Source organism: Panthera onca, chromosome B4 (genome assembly GCF_046562875.1).
Source record: "Panthera onca isolate mPanOnc1 chromosome B4, mPanOnc1 haplotype 2, whole genome shotgun sequence".
NCBI lineage: Eukaryota > Metazoa > Chordata > Mammalia > Carnivora > Felidae > Panthera > Panthera onca.
Window position 1 is genome coordinate 34,684,832 of NC_138345.1, and position 23,678 is coordinate 34,708,509.

At 44.5% G+C, this 23,678-nt stretch overlaps 1 protein-coding gene across 1 annotated transcript; it reads left to right on the plus strand.

Moving 5' to 3' along the window:
• Window positions 1-4,745: 4,745 nt before the first annotated feature.
• HDHD5 (haloacid dehalogenase like hydrolase domain containing 5) lies at window positions 4,746-22,423 on the plus strand. The gene is made up of 8 exons (XM_060658897.1): window positions 4,746-5,009; window positions 10,671-10,874; window positions 11,928-12,040; window positions 13,853-13,946; window positions 15,279-15,312; window positions 17,493-17,667; window positions 21,161-21,349; window positions 21,538-22,423. The coding sequence occupies exons 1-8, from the start codon at window positions 4,761-4,763 to the stop codon at window positions 21,869-21,871; spliced, it is 1,392 nt and encodes a 463-aa protein (XP_060514880.1). The 5' UTR covers window positions 4,746-4,760; the 3' UTR covers window positions 21,872-22,423.
• Window positions 22,424-23,678: the final 1,255 nt, after the last annotated feature.

The window sequence follows — 23,678 nt, forward strand, 5'->3', positions numbered from 1 at the left end:
TTTATATGCAGTGAATTTTTTCAACTTGCTGTGTCTGTGTTGTCCAATTTTCAAGTCATTAGCTTTAATTGTGGTGCCAAAGATGTTATTCCTTTCCTCCAGAGGCCTGGAGGGGCCAGGAGCTGACCAGGGCCCCTGGAGCCTCCCTACCACTGGGTGGCCAGTTAATCTGCTAATTGCCAGGGGTTGCTAGTCTGGAACCAGTGCGGGTAGAGGCTCTAAGGGTAAGTCCATAAATGCTCTTCATTTTCCTGCTTAAATCTGATTCCATTGAAGAATAGACACGGGAGAGATGGAATAAATATCTGATTTATTACTGTTAAAAGCCTGTTGGAGAACATGGCTTATTTGGGAGACAAAATGGGCTTGCTACCCCTCTACCCTTGAATCACAAGAATCCAGAGGTCTCAGGCACAGGTGTAAAACCCAGCCCTTCTCACCACAGGGGCAGTCTGGAACACCAAGTCCTATCAATGGGCTGGCTTCCCAAAGGGAGAAAGGACAGAGTCACATGCACATAGTTCTTTCTTACAAGCCCACCCAACAAGAAAGTCATGTCCCAGGTAAAAAGCCCACCCATCAAGAAAGTCCTCTGCCCCAGGTAAAAAGAGGCTAGTAGTACTGTTAATAGAAGTTGTTTCTTTAGGAAAACATGAGGAGAAGGGAATGGGTATCACTCCCCAGCAGAGATGAACTCAAAATTCTCCCTCAGCAAGACTGGGTGGGGCCTGGGGAAAGCCGTGTGTGTGTGTGTGGGGGGGGGTTGGGGGGTGGTGTGTGGTGTGTGTGTGGTGTGTGTGTGTGTGTGTATGTCCCTTTACTAACCACCACCTACATCCACCCACCTCCCCTGTTGACTGCTCCCCATCCTCCACTCTCTTTTAGCCACAGCATTCCAGCCCTTCCTCTTTTGGAGGCATTCCAGCCTTTTTGTCTGCTTCCTAGTATGAGGCATAAAATGCCAATTTCCTTTATTCCCCCTTAAAAAAAACATTTTTAACTGTTTATTTATTTTTTGAGAGAGAGAGTGTGTGAGCGCACGCACACACGTGCTCAAGCGGGGAGGAGCATAGAGAGAAGACAGAGAGGAAGACATAGACTCTGAAGCAGGTTCCAGGCTCTGAGCTGTCAGCACAGAGCCTGATGTGGGGCTTGAACCCATGAACTATGAGATCATGACCTGAGCCAAAGTCAGTTAATACTGAGCCACTGAAGCACCTCCCTTTATTCTCTTTTTATGTGGAAAAGGACACGCCTATTTTTAACCAGGTACAAGGCTACATTTTCCAACTTTCTTTGACACTAGGTGTGGCCATGTGATTAAGTTTTGGCCAGTGAGGTATAAGCAGATGTGGCACACCTTGGAGGTATTGTGAGTTCAGTTCCAAACCACTGAAACAAAGTGAATATCACAATAAAGCAAGTCAAGTAAATTTTTTGGTTTCCAGTGCATTTAAAGTTAGGTTTATACTATACTGTAGTCTACTAAGTGTGCAGTAGCACTATGTGTAAAGAAAAACCCCTGATATACCATAATTTAAAAAATACTTTATTGCTAAAAATGCTCACTACCATCTGAGCTTTCAGCAAGTCATAATCACTTATCACAGATCACCATAACAATATAATAATATGAAAAATTTTGAAACATTGCAAGAATTACCAAAATGTGATGCAGAGACATGATGTGAGCAAACGCTGTTGTAAAAATGGCACTGATAGACTTGCTCAAAGCAGGGTGGCCACAAACCTTCAATCTGCAGAAAATGCATTATCTGGGGGCACCTGGGTGGCTCAGGTGGTTGTGTCTGACTCTTGATATTGGCTCAGGTCGTGATCTTGCAGTCGTGGGATCAAGTGTTGCGTCAGGCTCTGTGCTGTCAGCACAGAGCTTGGGATCCTCTCTCTCCCTCTCTCTCTCTCTCTGCCCCTTCCTCGTTTATGCTCTTTCTCCCTCAAAATAAATAAACAAACATTTTATAAAATGTATTATCTGTGAAGTGCAGTAGAATGAGGTATACCTATGTAAGACTTCTGGAAATTGTACCTGTAGGGAGATGGCATACCCTTTTTTGTCTCTTTTTTCCTGATGCCTGGAATATGAACATAATATCTGGGTTTGAGCAGTTGTCTTGGACCATGAAGTGGAAGCTGTGCAGTGAAGACAGTAAAGGAGCAAAACAGGAGCCTGGGTAGCTAATCAGCTGATGGAGTCACAATACCAAGCCTCACTGTTCTTTCCCAACTTAGTTTCTATGAAAGAAACAAATTTCTACCTTATTTAAGCCCTACTCTTTGGAGGTTTCTGTTACTTATAGCCAATCCTAGTCCTAACTAACACAAAGTATGTGCGTAGATATGAGCAGGCTTATGCACTCAGGTGCACATACAAATATATGTGAACAAGTTTATAGGGACAGCAGGAGTATGGATATTCATTCATTTGTCTACTAATTTAATTGAGCACCCATCAAGTGCAAGTTACCACAATATGACCTATGAGGATGACAAAGGTGAATCAGAGAGGCACCTTGCTCTCAAGGATTTTTCTTAATCGTTTCTGGCTTACGAACTCCTAGAAAATCTAAGGAAGACTTACCAATATTTAAACACACACACACACACATACACAAATACCCAGAGAGTATTAATTACAATAGCCATATCGGAACCTCCCAGATATACGTGTTCTGTCACCTTTCCTGAAACAAACCAGGCTACTTCTGATTCCTGCCAGGGATGGCTCAAGTTTCATGGAGTTCAGTGCACAGGTGGGGAAGATAGAAAGCAAAGCAGATCCAGATACAGAACACAGTGACCCAGGTTGCAAAACCTCTGGAGATGGAATAGCAGTGATTATGATATAATTGTGATCATCAAGCGTATTAGTTACCTCTTGCTGTGCAATAAATTACCCCCAAACTTACTGGCTTAAACAACAAACACTTATTATTTCCTAATTTTTGAGGGTTAGAAATTCAAGAGTGACTTGGCTGGGTAGTTTTGTCTTACAGTTGTTCATGAGGTTTTGGCCAAGATGTCCATGAGGGTTGGAGGACCTGCCTGAAAGATGGCTTTCTTCACATGACTATTGGTGGGGAGGCTTCAGGTTTTTATCCTGTGGGCCTTTCCAGAGAGTTGGCTTGAGCGTCTTTAAGTGCATTTGAGTGTCTTTAAGTGTATTTGACTTCCTTAGAATGAATGAGCCAAACAAGAACAAGGTAGAAAAGCCACAGTATCTTTTAGGACCTAGCCTTGGCAATCACAGTGTTACTTCTACTTCATTTTTAAAATTTATTTATTTATTAATTACTTACATTTATGCATGCTTCATTTTATTTATTAAATATGCATTAAGTCCGGGGCACCTGGGTGGCTCAGTCAGCTAAGTGTCCGACTTCAGCTCAAGTCATGATCTCACACTCTGTGAGTTTGAGCCCTGAGCAGGGCTCTGTGCTGTCAGTCCAGAGTCTGGAGCCTGCTTCGGATTCTGTGTCTCCCTCTCTCTTCTCCTCCCCCACTCACGCTCTGTCTCTATCAAAAAATGAATAAATGTTTAAAAAAATTTTAAAAAATATGCATTAAGTCCAGCCCATACTCAATAGGAGGGGAATAAACACCTTTTTAGAAGAGGATTGTCAAATAAATTGTGGACATATTTTAAAATCATTACACCAAGAAATCTTGTACCTGCTAAAGCAGTTTCTAGGTAGTTTGATAGCAGGAAGACATTAGGAACATTTCAATCTTGGAAAGCCACATACCCTGGCAGAGTTTATGAGTTGGGCTATGATAGGTTTAGTTAATGTGAATCAGTCTGCCAGATCTTGCTCAGTTGCATCTGAACTGACAAAATTAAGATCTTGGCCTTCGAAGTTGAAGATCTGAGGATATTGCTAACTAATCTCTGAGTTAGCACAGTCTCTGTCCATCCCTGACGCCCCCCTTGTTTCCTCTTACCTAATGCTAAATATATTGTGGACTCAGCCATTCTTGGTGTAACTATATCCAGGGGACCGATCAAAGGTCTTAAAGGGGGCACCTTACACATTTCAAATGGTACAAACAGCCGTGCTCAAAAGCAAAGGTGTTCGCTTAGTTATCTGACCCTCTTTTGGGACAGTTATTTTCTCCCTTGTATTCTAGTCCTGATTCAACCTCCCTACAAAGTGTAAGTTTGCAGGATTATTTATGCATATAGTCTCCCCAGGAATTAGCACACAGTCGGGCAGGAGGGAGGACCATAGCAAATATTTACTGAAAGACTACAAGAATGAATAATTGGTATCCTACAAGAATTCCTTGATTGGTGTTCAGGGAACTTGAACATCAAAAGAAAACTTTGCCTCTCCCTCCCCCTTGCAAATAAGGATTGATTCCCTCCACAGTTTCTTTTCTCTCATAAAGTCGCCGAAGGTTGAGGGAGCTGGGACTTCAGTCTGAAACGCATGTTCCAGGAAGTCCGCAGGTACATAGGCCGTGCATACTGGCCTGTCACCCCAAGTGTCCGTCTACTAAGGGCCAGACTTTGCCTGCGCCTCTTCGCTCCAACAGAACCCCCACCACGGCCCGCCGGGCAAGAACTTTCTGCACCTGGTTGAGTACCGGCCCCTGTTCCTGCCGCTGCCCCTGGCCTGCCCCGCCCCGCTCGTGCTCAACCCCATGCCCAGCTTGACTCAGAACTCAGCCACACCCCTAGCCCCAACTGGCTCGCGCCTCACCGCGCTTCCAGACACGGACTCTAGACTACAATTCCCGAGATGTCTCGGGCACCGATCGGCCCGAGAGCTCCCCGGCCGCTGATTGGCTGCGCAGCGGGGACGTGGGCGGGGACGGCCGCGGGCCGTGGCGACTGTCTGCACGTGCGCGCGACGGGCGGCCGGATGGCTGTGCTCCGCAGCCTGGCGGCGGTCGGTGCGGTGCCGGGGCTCTGGTGGGGGGCGGCGCGCGCGGCGGCGGGGCTCAGGGGCCGCTGCCCCAGAAGAGGTTACGCCGCGGACTCCGCACAGGTGAGAAAGTTCAGGTTCCCACCGAGCAGGTCCTCAGGGCTGGGGATGGGGCCGGAGCCGCCGGGAGGGAGGGAGGGGCCGGGCCACTCCGGCATCCCCGGCCTCCTGGGAAATGGCTTTTGCTAGGCCACTGACCTCGGTGCGCTTCGTTCTTTCCCAGAGCACGAGTGTCCCTGGCGCGTCCCGCCTCCCCCTCAGTCAGGGGATTTGCCGTGCCTTCGGCCTGAAAGAAAAGTTACTCCAGCTAGAGAATGAACAAAACAAACCCAAACGCGCACCAGGATTGTTTCTTGGCCGTTCGCTGCTTTCATCTCCAAAGTTACTCCGCGATTTCTGTGTTTCTGTTTTCCTGGTCAGAGTGTGATTCTTGCATTTCCTCTGTGATTTTTCAGGATGAGAATCTTTCGGTTTTGATATTTCAGCTACATTTGAAAGAGATTTGGGGACTCGCGATAGACTCCCCTCAGGGATCCGCGCCTATATAAACGGACAGCCCAGAGATAAATGTGGGTTTTGTGCGACTTTTTTACTTTGGTTCCATTCGCTTGTGGGCCGTGCTTATAATGAGCCTCTGTTACATGCAGAACGTAGGGGAAGCTCTGAGGGGCTAGAGGAAGAGAACTGGTGCAGGGTCCCCAATTTGTCCCGGTGCTTAAGTGATAATTCCACAACTTTGGAGGTAGATATAACCCTGTAGTAAGGAAGCTGAAGCTTGGAGTCAAGTTTTTAAGTACTTTTCTTTGTAAGGTCAAACAGCTGGTGGACAACTGTGCCAGGACCCTAATAAGGCAGGTAGTCAGATCTGTCACCCTCACTTCCCCCTGGGCCATTTGTCTTTTTTTTTTTTTTAAGAGGATTACTTCGTTTTCTAAAATCACAATTTCTGTGTGTAATGATGATAGTATTGTACATTTATGTAGTGCTTTCACGGTAACCCTTTGATAATTTTAAATACTTATTTTTAAAAACAGCACTTTGTGCCACACACTTCACAATTACTAATTTATACAATTTTTATGACAACTCTATGAGGTAAGTACTGTTATTCCATTTTACAGATGGAGGGACTGAAGCACAGAGAGGTTAAGCAACTTGCCCAAGGGTGTACAGCTGGTAAGTGGTAGAATCCGGAATCCAGGGCAGTATGGTGCCAGAGTCCTAGCTCCTAACAGCTATGTTATCACTGTTCTCATTTTTGCATATGGAGCAGCTAAGATTCAAAGAAGTTAAGTGACTTGACTAGTGCCACAGAGCTAAAAGTGGCCATGCTGGAAGCATGGAATGAGACTATTTTGGTAAAAGGACTTTTTGTCTTACAACGATTGTATTGACTCTAGCGTCTTTGCAGGTGATATTTCCAAGTGACTTTCTGATAGAGTAGAAAAAGGGAAGAAAGACATGTAGCGTCAGCATTTCAGAGTACTAGCTTTAGAATTGAATCCTGCCTGTACTGTTTACTAAATGACTTAAGGCAAATTACTTAGCTTCCTAAGCTTCAATTTCTCCATCTATGCATTGAGGATATTACTTACCATGCAGTGTTTTTGTAAGAATATCTGTAGGGTATTTTCTCTGATATATGTAGGGTACTTTGCACAATGACTGGCAGATAGTAAGTTCTCTTAAATGTGGAAGTGATTGGAGTAGACAGTAGACAGTTCTAATGCTGTTGTTGAAAACATACCAAACCAATTCCAGGTTAGAAGCAAAAATACAAAGGAACATCTTAGTAGCCCCTTCACTTCAAACTAATCTTAAAACCACACATTTTGGGGCACCTGGGTAGCTCAGTTGGTTAAGTGTCTTGACTTCGGCTTAGTTCATGATCTTGTGGCCGGTGAGTTTGAGTCCTGCATCGGACTCTGACAGCTCAGATTCAGGATTCCATGCCCCTCCCCTTTTCTCTGTCTGTCTGTCTGTCTGTCTCTCTCTCAAAAATAAACATTAAAAATAAAACCTAAACCTAAACCATACATTTTATCAGTGCCACAGATAAGAACTTTAGGATTTGGCCTAATACCCAGGACTAGTTAAAAACAAAAGATAACAAAACAAGTGATAGCAGAAGAAAAATCAGAACACAGATACAGAAGAGAATGAAAAGAAAAATGAAAAAAAAAAAAAAAAAGAAAGGTCTCTTTCTATATAGATAACTTTGTTTAAAGAACTTAATTAACTTTATTTTTTAGAAAAGTTTTAGGTTTACAGAAAAATTGAACAGAAACTGTAGAGGAATCCTATATATATTCCCCCTTCCCCCAGTTTCCTGTGTTACTAATATCTGGGTGTTAATGTGGCACATTTGTTACAATTGTACCTTCACTTTCTTGTTACTGAGTGCTTGGTTTCTCTGTATACATTCATCTAAGGGTTGGAGGTGTATGATTACTCATTTATATAGTTAGAGATGAGGGAGCCTTAAAGACATTGCTAAATTGTCCTGAAAAAGGTTTTTGGTAGCAGGGTCTGTGGATTCTTATTTCTAAGAGAGCAGCTTTTGTGGCTATTTAGGATATAGGCATTAAAACTATGTATGGTTAAATTTTGTAGCCATCAGCACAAATGAGACATTTTATTTTTTTTAACTATGTAAGTTTTCAAAAATCCAAAACCAATAATATGAACCCATATAACCATCTCCCAGATTTAGCAGTTAATGACAGTTTGCCACACTTGCTTTGCTTATGTTCCTCCCCTCTCTTTTTTTTCCAGTGTTAAGCTTTTATTTTTTTATTTTTTGTTTTTTCCAGCTGTAAGATTTTAAAATGAATTGCTGATTTCTTATCACTTTACCCTCAGATTCTTCTGTGTGTACGTCTAAGAAAATGACATTTTAAACATAACTACAATGCTGTCATACCTAACAACATTAGTAATTCCTTAATATAACTTAATATCCTATCCTTTTATTTTAATGTTTATTTTTGAGAGAGAGAGAAAGGGAGAATCCCAAGCAGGCTCCGCGCTGTCAGTGCAGAACCCTCTGCAGGGCTTGGTCCCATGACTTTGAGATCATGACCTGTGCCGAAATTGAGAGTTGGACACTTAACTGACTGAGCCACCCAGGCGCCCCCTAAACAATTTTTTTAATTTAAGTAATCTCTTTCCTCAATGTGGGGCTTGGAGTCATGACCCGAAGGTCAAGAGTCACATGCTCCACCAGCTGAGCCAGCCAGGCGTCCAAAGAATGATTTTTTTTTTTAAAAAAAGGACAATGTTCAGAGTGCCTGATTGGCTCAGTAGGAAGAGCATGTGACTCTTTATCTCAGGGTTGTGTGTTGGAGCCCCATGTTAGGTGTAGAGATTACTAAAAAAAAAAAAAATAAACTTAAAAAGGACAATGTTCAACTTTGTAAGTCCCAAGAAATACATATTGAGAGAGATACCATCATTTTTAAACTTTTAAATTAACAGGACCTTTGATAATTAACAAACTCTTTGATACATATGAAAATTATTATCGGCAAGCATAAAGTGCATTACCAGTGGCCGTGTAAGTTGACACATGTTTTTATTTTTTTACTTTAAGCTTTAAGTTTGTTTATTTATTTTGAGAGAGAGAGAGAAAGAGAGAATGAGCAAGGGAGGGGCAGAGAGAGGGGGACATAGAGGATCCGAAGCAAGGAGAGCCTGATGTGGGACTTGAACCCATGAACTGTGTGTGATATCATGACTTGAGCTGAAGGCCGATGCTGAACCGACTGAGCCACCCAGGTGCCCCATTTTTATTTTATTTTAGTATTTATTTATTTTTGAGAGAGAATGAGAGAGCGCATGTGAGTGAGCGCACAAGCAGGGGAGGGGCAGAGAGAGAGAAGGAGACAGAGAATCCAAAGCAGGCTCCAGACTCTAAGCTGTCAGTCCAGAGCCCAGTGTGGGGCTCAAACTCATGAACCGTGAGAGATCATGACCTGGGCTGAAGTTGGACGCTTAACCAACTGAGCCATCCAGGTGCCCTGATACATGTTTTTAGAAAACGTTTGTCAATAGGTTACACATCATTAAAATGTTTGTACTCTTTTTTTTTTTTAAGATGATTTTATTTTATTTTTAAGTGTTTATTTTTTAGAGGCGGGAGGGGACAGAGATGGGGACAGAGGATCTGAAGCAAGCTCTGTACTGACAAGAAGCCTGATGTGGGGACTTGAACTCATGAACTGTGAGATTATGACCTGAGCCAAAGTCAGTCACTCAATTGACTGAGCCACCCAGGAGTCCCAAAATGTTTGCACTCTTGACTTTTTTTTAAGTGTATTTATTTATTTTGAGAGAGAGAACACAAGCGGGGGAGAGGCAGAGAGAGAGAGGATCCCAAGTAGGCTCCATGCCCCAGCGTGGGGCTTGATCCCACAGACTGCGAGATCATGACCTGAGCCGAAATCAAGAGTCAGACACTTAACTGACTGGGCCACCCAGGTGCCCCTGCACTCTTGACTTATTACTCCTACTTTTATGAATCTAGCTTAAGGAAAAACCAGTAATCATGAAGAAGTTCTTTATAACATTATTCATAGTAGCAAAAATGTAGGAAAACGTAAGTATCCAAAATAGGGGGAAATATAATGTTAGTGGAGTATTCACTGAGAATTATGTAGCTAGAAATGATGTTTAGGAGATAGAACTATGTATATTGATATGGAAAGATAAATAAGAGATACCAAAAGTATTTAAAAAAAAAAAGGTCAGAAGGAAAAGAAAATAAAATATAATGCCATTGTGTGTTAGTTAACAGATAAGAAGTTATTACTATAGATTTATAAAAAGTTCCTGGAAACATACAAGATAGGAAACAACACTAAGTGGAAGAAGGAGACAAGAAACTTGAGAAATTTTTTATATCATCTATAGCAATTGAATTTTTTTTTTTTAACTCCGTGTGTGTTGTAATAAAATTGTAAAAGATGATTATGAAGGCTGTTGTAACAGATAAAAATATTTGAATGTCAAGCAAGAACAACAGGATGTAAAATCGAACATATAAAGTGTAGTTGTAGCTATGTGGTAAGCATAAGAATAGAAAAAGAAGAGTCTATGGTCATACCACCCTGAACACACCCAATCTCATCTGAAATCAGAAGCTAAGCAGGGTCAGACCTGGTTAGTACTTGGATGGGAGAAAACAAAGAGATGAGATTGGTTATGTTAAAGTGCTGGAATGTTTTTGAATTTCTGTATTTTCCACTTAAAAATTCTTTTATATTAATTATGTAAAGATAGTTTTAACCAAATACTTATATCCTTAAAAATACATGACAAGGGACTAATTCATTTTTATAGATGGATTTGCCTTATCAGAAATCCCATGTCCTCATTTTCTTTTTCTTTTTTTTTTTTTAATGTTTATTTATTTTTGATAGAGACAGAGCATGAGCAGGCAAGGGGCAGAGAGAGGGAGACACAGAATCTGAAGCAGCTCCAGGCTCTGAGCTGTCAGTACAGAGCCCGACGCAGGGCTCGAACTCACAAACCACAAGATTATGACCTGAGCTGAAGACAGATGCGTAACTGATTGAGCCACCCAGGTGCCCTCCATGTCCTCATTTTCTATTCAAAGCTCTAGGTGACCTGGGGATAATGAGGCACACCATTTTGTAAGGGTCTTTTCCTTCTTCCCCTTTGCCTCTTGACTCACGCTGTGGTGATTCTCTTTCCACTGTGCAGAGCGCGCCCACTTTTGGGTTCCTGTTGGACATCGATGGAGTGCTGGTGCGGGGTCACAGAGTGATCCCTGCTGCTCTGGAAGCATTCCGTAGGCTGGTGAACTCTCATGGGCAGCTGCGGGTGCCCGTGGTCTTTGTCACGAATGCTGGGAACATCTTACAACAGAGCAAAGCCCAGGAGCTGTCAGCCCTGCTGGGGTTCAAGGTGAGGCAGGTGGAGACATGGAAGCCCAAAGACGTGGTTCTGGTGGCACCCCCCTTCCAACTCTAAGCTGCCTTTCCTGGGTTCGGGCAGTGTTGCATAGCCCTCGGGCATGGCCAGTTGGGTCAGTACTAGAAAATAACTTGAAGTTCAAGCTTAGACTCATGAGTAGAGCCTCATCAGCATGGGCATTTTTTTGTATATCATTATGCGTTGAGCACAAAAATCCTGCCCATGGATTAGATAGTTTCAGTCTGCTGTCTTTGTATCCATTTCTTTTCTAGGCACCAGGATTGTCTGTTTTGGATTGTCAGCCCCTGGAAAGCAAGGGTCACATTTTCCTAAATCTCTGTATACCAGGTGGCACTCTTGTTTCTCATAAATAAGTTGTACACAACTGAATGAACACTGTCCCCCAAAAGCAGTCCCTTTTTGCCCATTTGGAGCTCCATTTGGTATATCAACATTGACACATCCTTCTTTGTTAAGGGTGGATTTAGTTTTTGGAAACAGCCCTTTGGAACCAAAAGAATAAATAAAGTGGCTGATTGACTGGGTTCAACATTGCTTGGGGGTGAATGCAGAGCAAAAGAGTACAACTGGTTCCCTTCTGTGCCTTCCAGAGAGGGTTCCAAAAACATTGTGAATATTGGCTGCATTGTTGGAGTTTGTATTATATAAATGTTAAAAAGTTAAGTCTTTAAGTAGAACTGAAAACAGAAAGAGGCATATTTCTGTGACAATGACAAAGAACATGCACATAAACCCTGTGGTCTCCAGTTGGAGGAACTGAGAACAGGTTTGGTGAGTGGTCAGAACCCACAACTAATGGCATTTCCTGCTTGTTTGTTTTTTGTGGCAAGAGCCAAAGTAGGTTCTTTTCACACCTGTTTGGGTAGTGTCTAGAAGTGTCCGGGTGCCAGAAAAGGCTGCCCCCACTTTTTTTCTGCACAGATTTTTTTCCTTTCTAAGTGAAAGAAGCCACCTATCTCCCCATTATTTTCCCTCAACTGTTGTGTCACCTCTGCTGTCCTCTGTCTTTGGCTCTCTGTACAGGTGGAGCCAGACCAAGTCATTCTCTCTCACAGCCCCATGAAGCTCTTCTCCCAATATCACAACAAGCGGATGCTGGTGTCTGGGCAGGGGCCCCTGGTGGAAAATGCCCGAGTGTATCCTTTTGGTGATTCTTGCTCTGGCTGAAGAGGAGAGGACAGGACTGGAGTTTTTCCTTCCACGGCTGAGGGGGGACCATAGTGAGGTGTTCTGACTGCATGGTGCCAGAGCTTATGGGATATGTGGTAGGCTCTGGAGGGAGGGAGGATGGCTCCCAGGTATGGCCGGTCCTGGTTCCTGATAGTTTCCAAAAGCCAGCCCACTGAATTGGAATCTACTGGGGAGCTTAAAATACAGGTTCTTGGGGGCACTTGGGTGGCTCACTTGGTTAAGTGCCTGATTTTGGCTCAGGTCATGATCTCACAGTTTATGGGTTCAAGCCCCGCATCAGGCTGTATGCTGACAGCTCAGAGCCTGGAGCCTACTTCTCAGATTCTGTGTCTCCCTTCCCTTTCTCTCTCTGCCCCTCCCCTGCTCATGCTTTCTTTCTCTCAAAAATAAATAAACTTAAAAAAAATATATATAGATTCTTGGTTTACTAGGTCTGAGATTAAAAATCAGCAATCTGTATGTTAAAAGAGAAAACTAATTAGGTTTGGGAACAACTGCTCTAGCATTGTTCTTTGGGGTGCTCAATCAACTTATCAACTAATATCTACAGTGAACCTTTTGGGTGTGTGTACACTCAAGAGGCAGAAGACTTGGTCCCTGTACTCAAGCAGCTTATTCATTTGCTCATTTTGTGAACCTGTGTTGAGCACTTCCTCTGTACCAGCCCTGTGCTGTGTGCTCTGCAGGGGCAGGGAGACCAAGAGAAGCACATGGGGCTGTGTCTTCCTCAAAAGGTTCATGCTTGAGGAGGTAGGAGTAGCACACCCAGAAAGGATGCAGGAGTGTTTAAGATGATACATGATTGAAGACCAAGGAGTGCAGTACAGGTTCTGAGAGTCACAGGTGTTGGGAAGGGAGGATCTGGGAGTGGGAATGACTGGTGGCTTCATGGAGGGATGTGGCTGTGCCACGGGAGATGGTTATGGTTTTCCATGCGGGGAAGGAGGTAAGGATGCTGAAGAGAGCAGGGAAGACATGGATCCCCAAAGCAGGAGATGGGATTGGGACAGGGTGGGGAATGAGAAGAGGAAGAGTGGTGTCTCGGAAAGGAAACCTCAGAAGTAAGGGCAAGAGGCCAGCGAACTTATTTATGTGGGCAGGAGAGTCATTGCAGGTGTTGTTGCTGTTAGGGTGATCTAATGGAAGCATTTTTGAGAGATTCATTTTGAAAGTAATCTGAAACCATGCCCAGTTAAGATTTTAAGTGGGAATTGAGGACAAGAAAATGGAGGCAGGTCTTGGAGAGGAGAGGTTGGTTGGCACTGGCATTCCACTCTTCGTGGGCTCCCCAAACTGTCTGAATCTGGCTTCTCCTCAAGAGTTAGCTCACGTCTGACTTCTCTAGACTCTGTCCAGCTACCAGCCCACTGAGGAGTCTCCTCTTTTGAACTCAACACATGTGGCAGCACTGTTCACAGAGTGCTGGTTTAAATGGGCCCTGGGCATGTAGTGAGCTTGAGGCCAGAGATTCTTGTGTGCTTCTGTGCCCTGGTAGTGCCCAGCATAGGACCTGGCACCGGAGTGTGCCCAGTGACCACCGATGCATTCAGTGATGGTGTGCATACATGCTCTGCCTGTGCAGTCATGGCTTGTCCTCCAGGATTGCCATGGGCCTTGCGGGGCTGTGTCTGGGCTCTCACTGGTTTACTCCTGTCTGGGGATTGGGTGGACTAGTTTGGTTGGGACTGTGTTGGTTCCCCTCACCTTAGAGGCATCTCCCAAAAGTGTCCAGCTTTGCTTTCCTAATCTTGCTGTAGACTGGGCTTTGAGAATGTGGTTACTGTGGATGAGCTGCGAATGGCCTTTCCTGTGCTTGACATGGTGGATCTCCAGCGGCGGCCAAAGACCACGGTAATAATGAACATGCTCCTGGGTGTCTTGTGTTTAGTTTTGTCCTGTTATTCCCCACATGGGTTCTTCTTACCAGCCTTGCAACCCCTCCCACTAAGAACTTCATCTTATCCATCTTGGAGAGGCATATCTGGCCAAGGATTTTGTTCCCCAGATACACAAGGATGGCCCAGAAGAGCAACTGGCTCCTAAGGGCTTTCCTTTCTGCATCGTTTGTAATTAGCTGAGAATCCCTTTCAAAGCCTTAGCATTTCCAGTGAGGAGTTTTATATTTTACCAACTGGCTTTTTGAGTGTTGCTTGGGAGAATCATTAACCTTTGTGAAATTAATCATTGCTGCTACTTTATACTGAAGCTTGCTATGGAAAGTTGTCCTTATGAGAAACAGCTTGCTTTTAAAAGTAACCAGCAATTCTGAGTATGTCCATATTCCTTTCGGGTTTGGCTCTTATTTGAACCACTGATTTGACTTGTTATCTCTTCTGATCACTAGTTACGGAACCTCTCGTTGATCTTTTAGAGTATGACTGCCCGCCCTTGATGGCCTTTGGCCCCCCTTCCTCATGTGAACTCTATGTCATATGGCCTACAGTTTAAGTCAAACCACTGTCAAAATATGGAAGAATGTAGTTATAAACAAATAAGCTTAACTTTTGTTTATGTAGCCTTAGTCCTTTCTCTGGAGCTTTCTGATTGAATAGAGCACTTCATTGCCTTTGAAAGCTTTCTTCTAGGACCATGCAAATTATGTGGAGAACTAGAATGTCAGAGTTGGAACAGATCTTAGAGCAGCTCAGAGACTGAGCCCCGTGCAGAGGAAGGGACCTGCCCCAGGTCACATAGCTGGTTAGTAGTAGTGCCAGGACTAATAGTCTAGAAAAGGAACGGACTCCAGGAGATTGGTAAACTGAAGACTCCTGCCTCCTCATCTCATGTTGAGAGAAATGGTCCATCATGCCCTGATGGCCTCCCTTTTCTCCATAGGCTTACCTTCATCTGAGCTACCTGATTCTAGACTCTTGCTTGGCTTATAACTTACCTCCTGTCCTGGAGAAGGACAGCTGACTAGCCCTTCCTCCTGGGAGACTTTCATATGTGGGTTCCCTCAGACTGTTCTGTGGTAGCCCTGCTCTTTCTCTCTTTACTTTTCTTTGTAAATTTTTTTCCTCAGTCCTATCTGGCTTCTCCTTGGCTTGGACTAGGCCTGGGGGTGGTCTTTGATCTGTCTAAAGTGTGTCTTTCCTCCTGCTACCCCTGGAAACTGGTTGTGTGGCTGTCTGGTAGTGGACTGCGACTGTGGCATTAATGGGCCTATTCTTTGTCTCTTGGCAGCCCCTTCTAAGGAACGACTTCCCTGCCATTGAAGGTAATGAGGTCCTCTGCTGGGATGGATAGGCGTGGCTCTGGGTGCTTCTCCTTTTGGCCCTCCAGGCTGTCCTAGTGCTGCTCTGTGCCTACAGACTGGTAGGGTTGCTAGGGGCGTTGGATGTCAGGTCGTCTGGGTTCTAGTCTCAGATCTGCCACTTACTACCTCTGAGACATTTGTTTTTAATCTTTCCTTCCCCATGTCACTTGCCTTAGTATTCCAGAAAAATTGTAAGTGTAGAAAATCTTAGCATGGAAAGGCCCCCAGAGGTTATCTAAACCAGTGTTTCACAGCTCCATTAAACCCAGTTCTCCCTTGTATAACAAAAATACCATAATGTCCTCTTTACTACTCTGCAGTGAAGTTCACTGATACTGTATATTAATTGAATACATACTGAATAATACTGTATATTAAAAATTAACTAGTTCAACATAAGCCCTATTTATGTATGTATGTATGTATGTATGTGTTTTGAGAGAGAGTGCGTGAGTCGAGGAGGGTCAGAGAGAGGGAGAGAGAGAGAATCCCAAGCAGGCTCTGCACCATCAGTGCAGAGCCCAGTGCGTGGCTTGAGACCACGAACCATGAGATCATGATCTGAACCAAAGTCAGACACTTAACTGACTGAACTACCCAGCTGCCCCTAAAGCCCTAATTGTAAGAGGGAGAGATAAAACAAAAATTTTTTAGTAAGGTAATATGTACTTCAACATGTAAATGATTATTCAAGAAGACATAATAAAGTAGTGAAATAATAATACAAAACATGGAATCACCATGAATGTTACAGCTACAAATGCAGCCTGATATAAGTGTAATAGGTGTGATATAGGTGTGTTTTATTTGTGACTCAGAAATTAGGGGCAGCATTGTCATTGGTGAAGTGATTTTCCAAAATAGGGAACAACTATTGGTAAAGTTTTGAAAAGATAAAGTGCAGTCTTTTCTTGACTTACATGATAGTTGCATTTTTGGAAAATGAGTGTGTATGAAAACTCTACCAAAAAATACTTTATGTTTACATGTAGAATTAAATTAGGGCTTAAGCTCAATTAATTATAAATAGGTTTTTCACCTTTGTGAATGTCAGATGGAACACTCAAATGTTAATAGGGGCCAGTTTTTGATTGTTTAGTAGGAGTGTCCTGAGCATCTAGCATTCTTGGCCCCCTCCCATGATCCCTTGCCATGATCATTACAATTAAAATACATCCTCCAGGGGTGCCTGGGTGACCTAGTCAGTTAAGAAACCAACTTCTTCTGCTCAGGTCATGATCTCACAGTTCATGGGTTTGAGCCCTGTGTTGGGCTCTGTGCTGACAGCTCAGAGCCTGGAGCCTGCTTCGGGTTCTGCATCTCCCTCTCTCTCTGCTCTTCCCCCACTTGCTCTCTCTCTCTCTCTCTCTCTCAAAAATAATAAATAAACATAAAAAATAAAATACACCCTCCAGTTTCTAGAACACCTCCCTAGGGGGCAGTACTTCCCCCTTGAGACCACCGGTTTTGTTCAGTCGCTGGCCTTGTAGCTTATATTGGCAGCTACCATTTGCTAAGTGCTGTGTGTCCAGCATGGGTTAAGTGTTTTATTACATCATTTTTATCCTAAACGATAGTAGGTATTGTTATTACATACTTGGGAAGGCCGAGGCTTAGAGAATAAATAACTTGCCCACATTCACAAAGGAAAATTAACAGGGACTTGGAATGCAGGTCTGTGTCACTCTGGATCCCCCTGTCCTAGCTGTTAGGTTTACAGGCCTCTGGGGCTCAGAGAGAAGTGGCTGAGGAAGATGAGCCCTTTGCCAGGTACTTGTGAGTGAGGTGGTCAGGAGAGCATTAGTCAATCGGAGGAAGCAGGCTTGAGACTTGGCTGCTGGTTTTCTTTGTTTTCAACTCTTCTGTGAAGTACTGGCGAATACAAGTGAAAAGTGGGAGCCCTTAGGAAGTGCCTTCCTGGGTCCTGGGCTTTGTTCACCTTGGGTGAATGGGTGAGTGGCTCTTTGAAGGCTGGTTCTGGGAACTGTGCCCTTGCAGGGGTGTATACTGTGGAGGAAGAGCTTGTGGTTGGGTGGTGCCAGCTGGCATCAGCTGGCCTTCTAAGGGCCTTCCTCCTGCCAGCCACAGAGGGCAGGCAGAGTGCCCTGCAACCCTCACCTCCATTCCTTTACTCTTTAAAGGGGTACTCCTCCTTGGGGAGCCAATCCGCTGGGAGACCAGCCTGCAGCTGATCATGGATGTCCTTCTCAGCAATGGGAACCCTGGGACTGGTCTGGCAACAGCCCCCTATCCCCATCTTCCTGTCCTGGCCAGCAACATGGATCTCCTTTGGATGGCTGAAGCCAGGATGCCCAGGTGAGGACACAGAGTCTCTGGGTTTGACTGTGGTGGCCACTGCCATCTGTTGCCTGGGTGGTCCTGCTGACAGTTTCCTACCATCTGGGCGGTCAGTACTCTGGGCGGTCAGACCCCTGCCTGAGCAGAACCCATATTTGTCACAGAAACTTAATCTTCTGGGAGGATTTTCAATGGGTCACTTCTAATTATTAAACGAAAAGTATAGCTTACAGAACATTGAAGATATGTTGAGATGATCTTTAACGCATGATCTTTGCCCTCCAGAATCTTAACAGAACATGTTATTTTTTTTTAAGATTTTTATTTTTTTTAAGTTTATATATTTTATTTTCAGAGGGAGAGAGAGAGAGGGAGAGAGAATCCCTAGCAGGCTCTGCATTGTGAGCCCAGAGCCTGATGTGGGGCTTGAACTCACGAACTGTGAAATCATGACCTGAGCCAAAATCAAGTCGGATACTTAACTGACTGAGCAACCCAAGTACCCCTTTTTTAAGATTTTTTATTTTTTAAAGTAATCGCTATCCCTAATGTGAGGCTTGAGCTCATGACCCCTAGACCAAGAGTTGTGCACTCCACCGACTGAGCCAGCTGGGCTCCCCCAGAACATGCTGTGTTTGCCTGTGGAGCCCAAATGATGGATGACTTCTGAGGCCAGCAGTACAGCTGCTCCTTGCATTGTCCCTGTAGCACGAGTTCTTTGTTGTTTCTTTCTGCCCTTAAGATGTAGGGGCAGGGTATGCAATAATTATTCTGATGATTGTGTAGGCCAGAGAGCTTGAGACCCAGTGGGTAAGTGACTTTCTCAAAGGCACATTGATATTGAGCAGGCCCATGTTCTCTGCTCAGCTGTTTAAACCTCATCTGGCGTGTCCTTTTTGGAGGCTAAGAACAGTCTAGGCAGCGCTTTTCCTAGCCCTTGAGGGCCTTCCTGGAAGGGCACCTATGGCTATTGTGTACTGTATGGCTGCTCTTAATCTGCAGGCCCAAAGTCTAGAGTTTTCTTTCTCTGCTACTTACTGATTCCCAGTGCACTCTGTGAGTGATCCATCAACAGAGGGCAGCAGGCCCAACACTTGATGCGACTGAAGTCATGTCACTCATTAACTCCAAAGAGATGAGTGTTACAAGTGTTCCCTTGTTACTTTAAAAGATATATTTCTGCAAGGGCACTTGTGTGGCTCAGTCGGTTAAGCATCCAACTCTTGATTTTGTCTCAGTTCATGATCTCACAGTATGAGATCGAGCCCTGCATCGGGGCTCTGAGCTGAGCATGGAGCCTGCTTAGGATTCTCTCTCTGTCTCTCTCTGTCTGCCCCCACTTGTGCTTTCTCTTTCTCTCTCAAAATAAATAAATATTTTATAAAACGTATATTTCTGCATGCTGAGGTTAGATATTTTTTCTGAAGTATTCTTCCTATAGTTAGTGTGTGCTGACACTAGGTGAGAGGGGTTTGGTTATGTAGGCTGGAACTGAATAGCCAGGGGCAAATTTCAGTTTATAAACTAAATTTGAGATTGATTTTCTTTCTTTTTTTTTGTTAAGTGTTTTTATTTATTTACTGAAAGAGAGCGTGTGCAAGGGAGGGGCAGAGAGGGAGGGAGAGAGAGAATCCCAAGCAGATTCTGCACTGTCAGTACAGAGCCCGACGCAGGGCTTGAACTTGTAAACTGTGAGATAATGACCTGAGCTGAAACCAAGAGTCGTACACTTAACCGACTAAGCCACCCAGGCACCCCGAGATTAATTTTCATTCAGTAATTTAAAAATTGAAAATAAAATTTGTCACATAAATAAGTGACACTGAAATACAAGTTTATTTGTTTTTTAATTATTATTTTTAAATTTTCTTTTTTTTTTTTTAATATATAATTTATTGTCAAGTTAGCTAATATACAGAGTGTACAGTGTGCTCTTGGCTTTGGGGGTAGATTCCCGTGGTTCATTGCTTACATACAACACCCAGTGCTCATCCCAACAAGTGCCTTCCTCAATGCCCATCACCCATTTTCCCAGCCCCCATCAACGCTCAGTTTGTTCTCTGTATTTAAGAGTCTCTTATGGTTTGCCTCCCTCTATAACTTTTTTTTCCCTTTCCCTTCCCCCATGGTGTTCTGTTAACTTTCTCAAGTTCCACATATGAGTGAAAATATATGATATCTGTCTTTCTCTGACTGACTTCTTTCACTTAGCATAATACCCTCTAGTTCCATCCACGTGGTTGCAAATGGCAAAATTTCATTCTTTCTCATTGCCAAGTAGTATTCCATTGTATGGATATACCACATCTTCTTTATTCATCCGCCGATGGACTTTTGGGCTGTTTCCATACTTTGGGTATTGTTGAAAGTGTTGTTGTAAACATTGGGGTAACATGTGCCCCTATGCACCAGCACTCCTGTATCCTTTGGATAAATTCCTAGTAGTGCTATTGTTAGGTCATAGGGAATTCTATTTTTAATTTTTTGAGGAACCTTCACACTTTTCCCTAGTGGCTGCACCAGTTTACATTCCCATCAACAGTGCAAGAGGGTTCTTGTTTCTCCACATCCTTGCCAGCATCTGTTGTTTCCTGAGTTGTTATTTTAGTCACTCTGACTGGTGTGAGGTGGTATCTCAATGTGGTTTTGATTTGTGAAATACAACTTTAATATGTTGGACAGCATCTGTTAAGATTTGGTTTAGCAGCCAGGGATGAAAACCCGAAACAAAAGTGTCTTAAACAAGATAGAAGTTTCTTTCTTTCTCATGTTAAAGAAGTATGCGGTAAGCAGTCCAGGGCTTGTGTGGAAGTCCCACCTATCTGGGACAGGTTCCCTCTGTCTTCCTGCTGTGCAATCCTTGGCTCTTAACAGCATAATCCAAAATGACTGCCTGAACTCCAGCCGCCATATCAGCATTCAGGCAGCAGGAAGAGTGGGGAAGGATGGAACAATTTTATACTCCCCAATTTTACACTTGCTAATAGTTTAGCCCAGCACTTCTGATTTCATTGACTCTTTGCCTGTAGCTTATTCACATGGCTGCTCACCTCGCTGCAGTGGAGGCAAGGGAGTACTTTTTACATCGGGTCACAATATGGTAAGCTGCAAATTGACACTGAGAAAGAAGGGGAGAATGGCAACCAGTAGTTTCCACAAATTTAAAGCTGAATTTAAACTTCAGTTTGTGGAGTCTTGACTGCTTGGGTTGTAATCCTAGCTCTGCCATGTTGGGCAAGTTACTTAATCTTTATGCCTCAGTCTTCTCACTGTAAATGAGGGGAATGACTGCTCTCTCATGGGGTTATTCTGAGAGGTAAGTGTGGTATGCCATTTCTAGTGCTCAACAAATGTTAGTAGGTAACAGCAGGTCATAAAAATAGGTAATGTCATTCTTACCAGAAATAAGTTCACTTACCTGTCACCAACAGGGTGCTGGAGTGAAAGGTATAGGGTCCTGCTTAGGGCCTGTGAGGGGAGGCCTGAACTGCTGAGCTCTCTTCTCTGACAGGTTTGGCCATGGCACCTTTTTGCTGTGCCTGGAAACCATTTACCGAAAAATGACGGGCAAAGAGCTGCGATACGAAGGCCTGATGGGCAAACCCAGCGTCCTCACTTACCAGTATGCAGAGGACCTGATCAGGCAGCAGGCGGAGAGGCGGGGCTGGGTGGCCCCCATTCGGAAACTCTATGCTATTGGGTAAGTGCTGCTCCAGCTTCTCATCCCTTTCAAGGCTCCCCCTGCTCTTCCTCCATACCTGCTCACTCCCTTGTTTCCTTGTATCAAATGCACGCCAGTTCCACAGCTGTCCTTTGCTCTCTTTACCTTGTAACACTGAACTGGGTTTTTTTTTCTCTTTCCTTTTCTGGTATGGCTACCCCTGCCAGTGATAATCCTATGTCTGATGTCTACGGTGCCAACCTGTTCCACAAGTACCTGCAGATGGTGAAGCATGATGGGGCAGAGAAGCAGGGGGCTGGTGGCTTGTGGAGGCAACGACCCTCAGCAACGCAGAGCTGCGCCTCTATCCTGGTGTGCACTGGTGTGTACAATCCCAAGGGTCCAGAGCCTACCCAGCCTGTCCAGGGTGCAGAGGAGGCTCCATTCCATGGGCACCGGGACTTCAGCTTCAGCCCGGGGCTCATGGAGGCATCCCACATCGTGAATGATGTGAACGAGGCGGTGCAGCTGGTTTTCCACAAGGAGGGTTGGATTTTATAGTGAGGGCTGTGCATTGGAGGCAAGGGGGCAGGAGGGGCCCTGGAACATTATGGGAGTCCTGTTGACTAGCTTCTGGCCCAGATCGCTGGGCATCAAGTCAGGGCCGCTTCCTGTGACACTTTCTGCTGCCCCACGGGGTGTTATTAACTGGTCACTTAGAAGAAGACACTGTTTTTCTTCTCCTGCTGGGCAATAGCCACAGAATTGTATCTGGGTAGCATTTTGGGTAGAACAGTCAGGATTTTCTGGGCTCAGTTCCTGTCTGATTCTCCTGGCAGTCTGACCTCAGGCTAGTTCCTTTACCTCTGTGCCTCAGTTTCATCTCTCATTTCAGTAGGGACTTCTGAAAAAAGGGGAAGTGGTAGGAAATAATGTGGAAATTTCTACAGAGCCTTGCCTGCATTGAAGGCACTACTGCGTCACTGCATGCCAGCAAGGTATGTCGCTAACACTAAGATACTGCTTTTTATTGTATTTTAGCTTATTGCCCAGAGACTTTTGGGCTTATTTTTTTTAATTGAAATAATCATAATAAAAATTCATTATGCTGTCTATTGTGAAGTGCTTCTTGGAAGGTACTAGAAAGTCCGGTGGGGGAAGAGTAGTGGGTGAGCAATGTGGGTGATCTTGAAGCAAAGAGATTGGTGCCATTTTGCTCCCATAAGGTGCTGATGTCTTTGCTTTCCTACCTCTGTTCTCCCTCCCACCACCAACCCACCCCCGACCTGCAAAGCCTGAGTCTGTCTAGGAATTAGTTATGCCCAGGCTTTGGTATGTACTTGGCAACTTCTCTGATACGGAAAAAAAAGATCTTGCTTATGGTTTGTTCAGAAAGAACAAATCACACAGAATCCTGTGTGATTCTGGAAAGAATGTGTTTCTTATATTCCTTCCTCTACAAGCAATCCAATTTACTTTCCATGGTCTGTGTTGCCAAATCCCTTGGTCATTTCTTGCCCTTGTGTTACTCCAGCAGTCATTTGCATGTGACACAAAGCTGATGACTCCCTCCCCTCTTCTCAAAATACTCTTTACTTCTCTGTATCTCACTGACTTCCTGACCCTTTTGTTTGGATGCCTGGTAGTCATTCAGAGGGAAAGAAACATAGGAGATTGAGAAGGAGTGGCCAGTGAAATAGAGTCACAAGAGTCTAGGAAGCTGAGTGAACATGTTTCACAAAGGAGGGAGTGATGAGCTGTGCTCCCTCTAGAAGTATCAGAGCTTGGCTGTGTCCAAAGCTGAGTGCAGTCTGACCTTACTCCTAGCGCCCAGAGCAGCCTGGGTCCTACTCTGGGTCCTGCTGCAGCCCCTGCCCTGTAGACACAGCACTGAAGATAGTAGGCTGAAGGCTTAGACACCCTTGTCTTCTCTCTCATCTCCTACGGCCAGTCCATCAGCACATCCTGCAACTTTGCCTTCAGAATGTACCCAGAGTGTGAGCATTTTCCAGCCTTCAGTGCCTCCCTGCTCCAGACTGTTGGCTCCTCTGGCGTGCGTTGTTGCGGCACACTCCAGTCTGGCCTCCCTGCCTCATCTCCTCCTCCCTCCCCACTGCTTTCCACTCAGTAGCCCAGAAGCAAAACCCTAAGTTTGACCTCTTCTAGGATCAAAACCCTCCATGACTTCATCTCAGAGGAAAAGCCCACATTCTTTACTGCAGCACAAATGCCTCTACATGCTGTTCTTTCCCCTTCATGTCGTACTAGCCCTGCTGGCTCCCTTGCCAATCCATCATACCCATTCCTGCCCCCAGGGCTTCTGCACTCATGGTTCCCTCTGCCCTACTTCCACTGTCCACATGGCTCA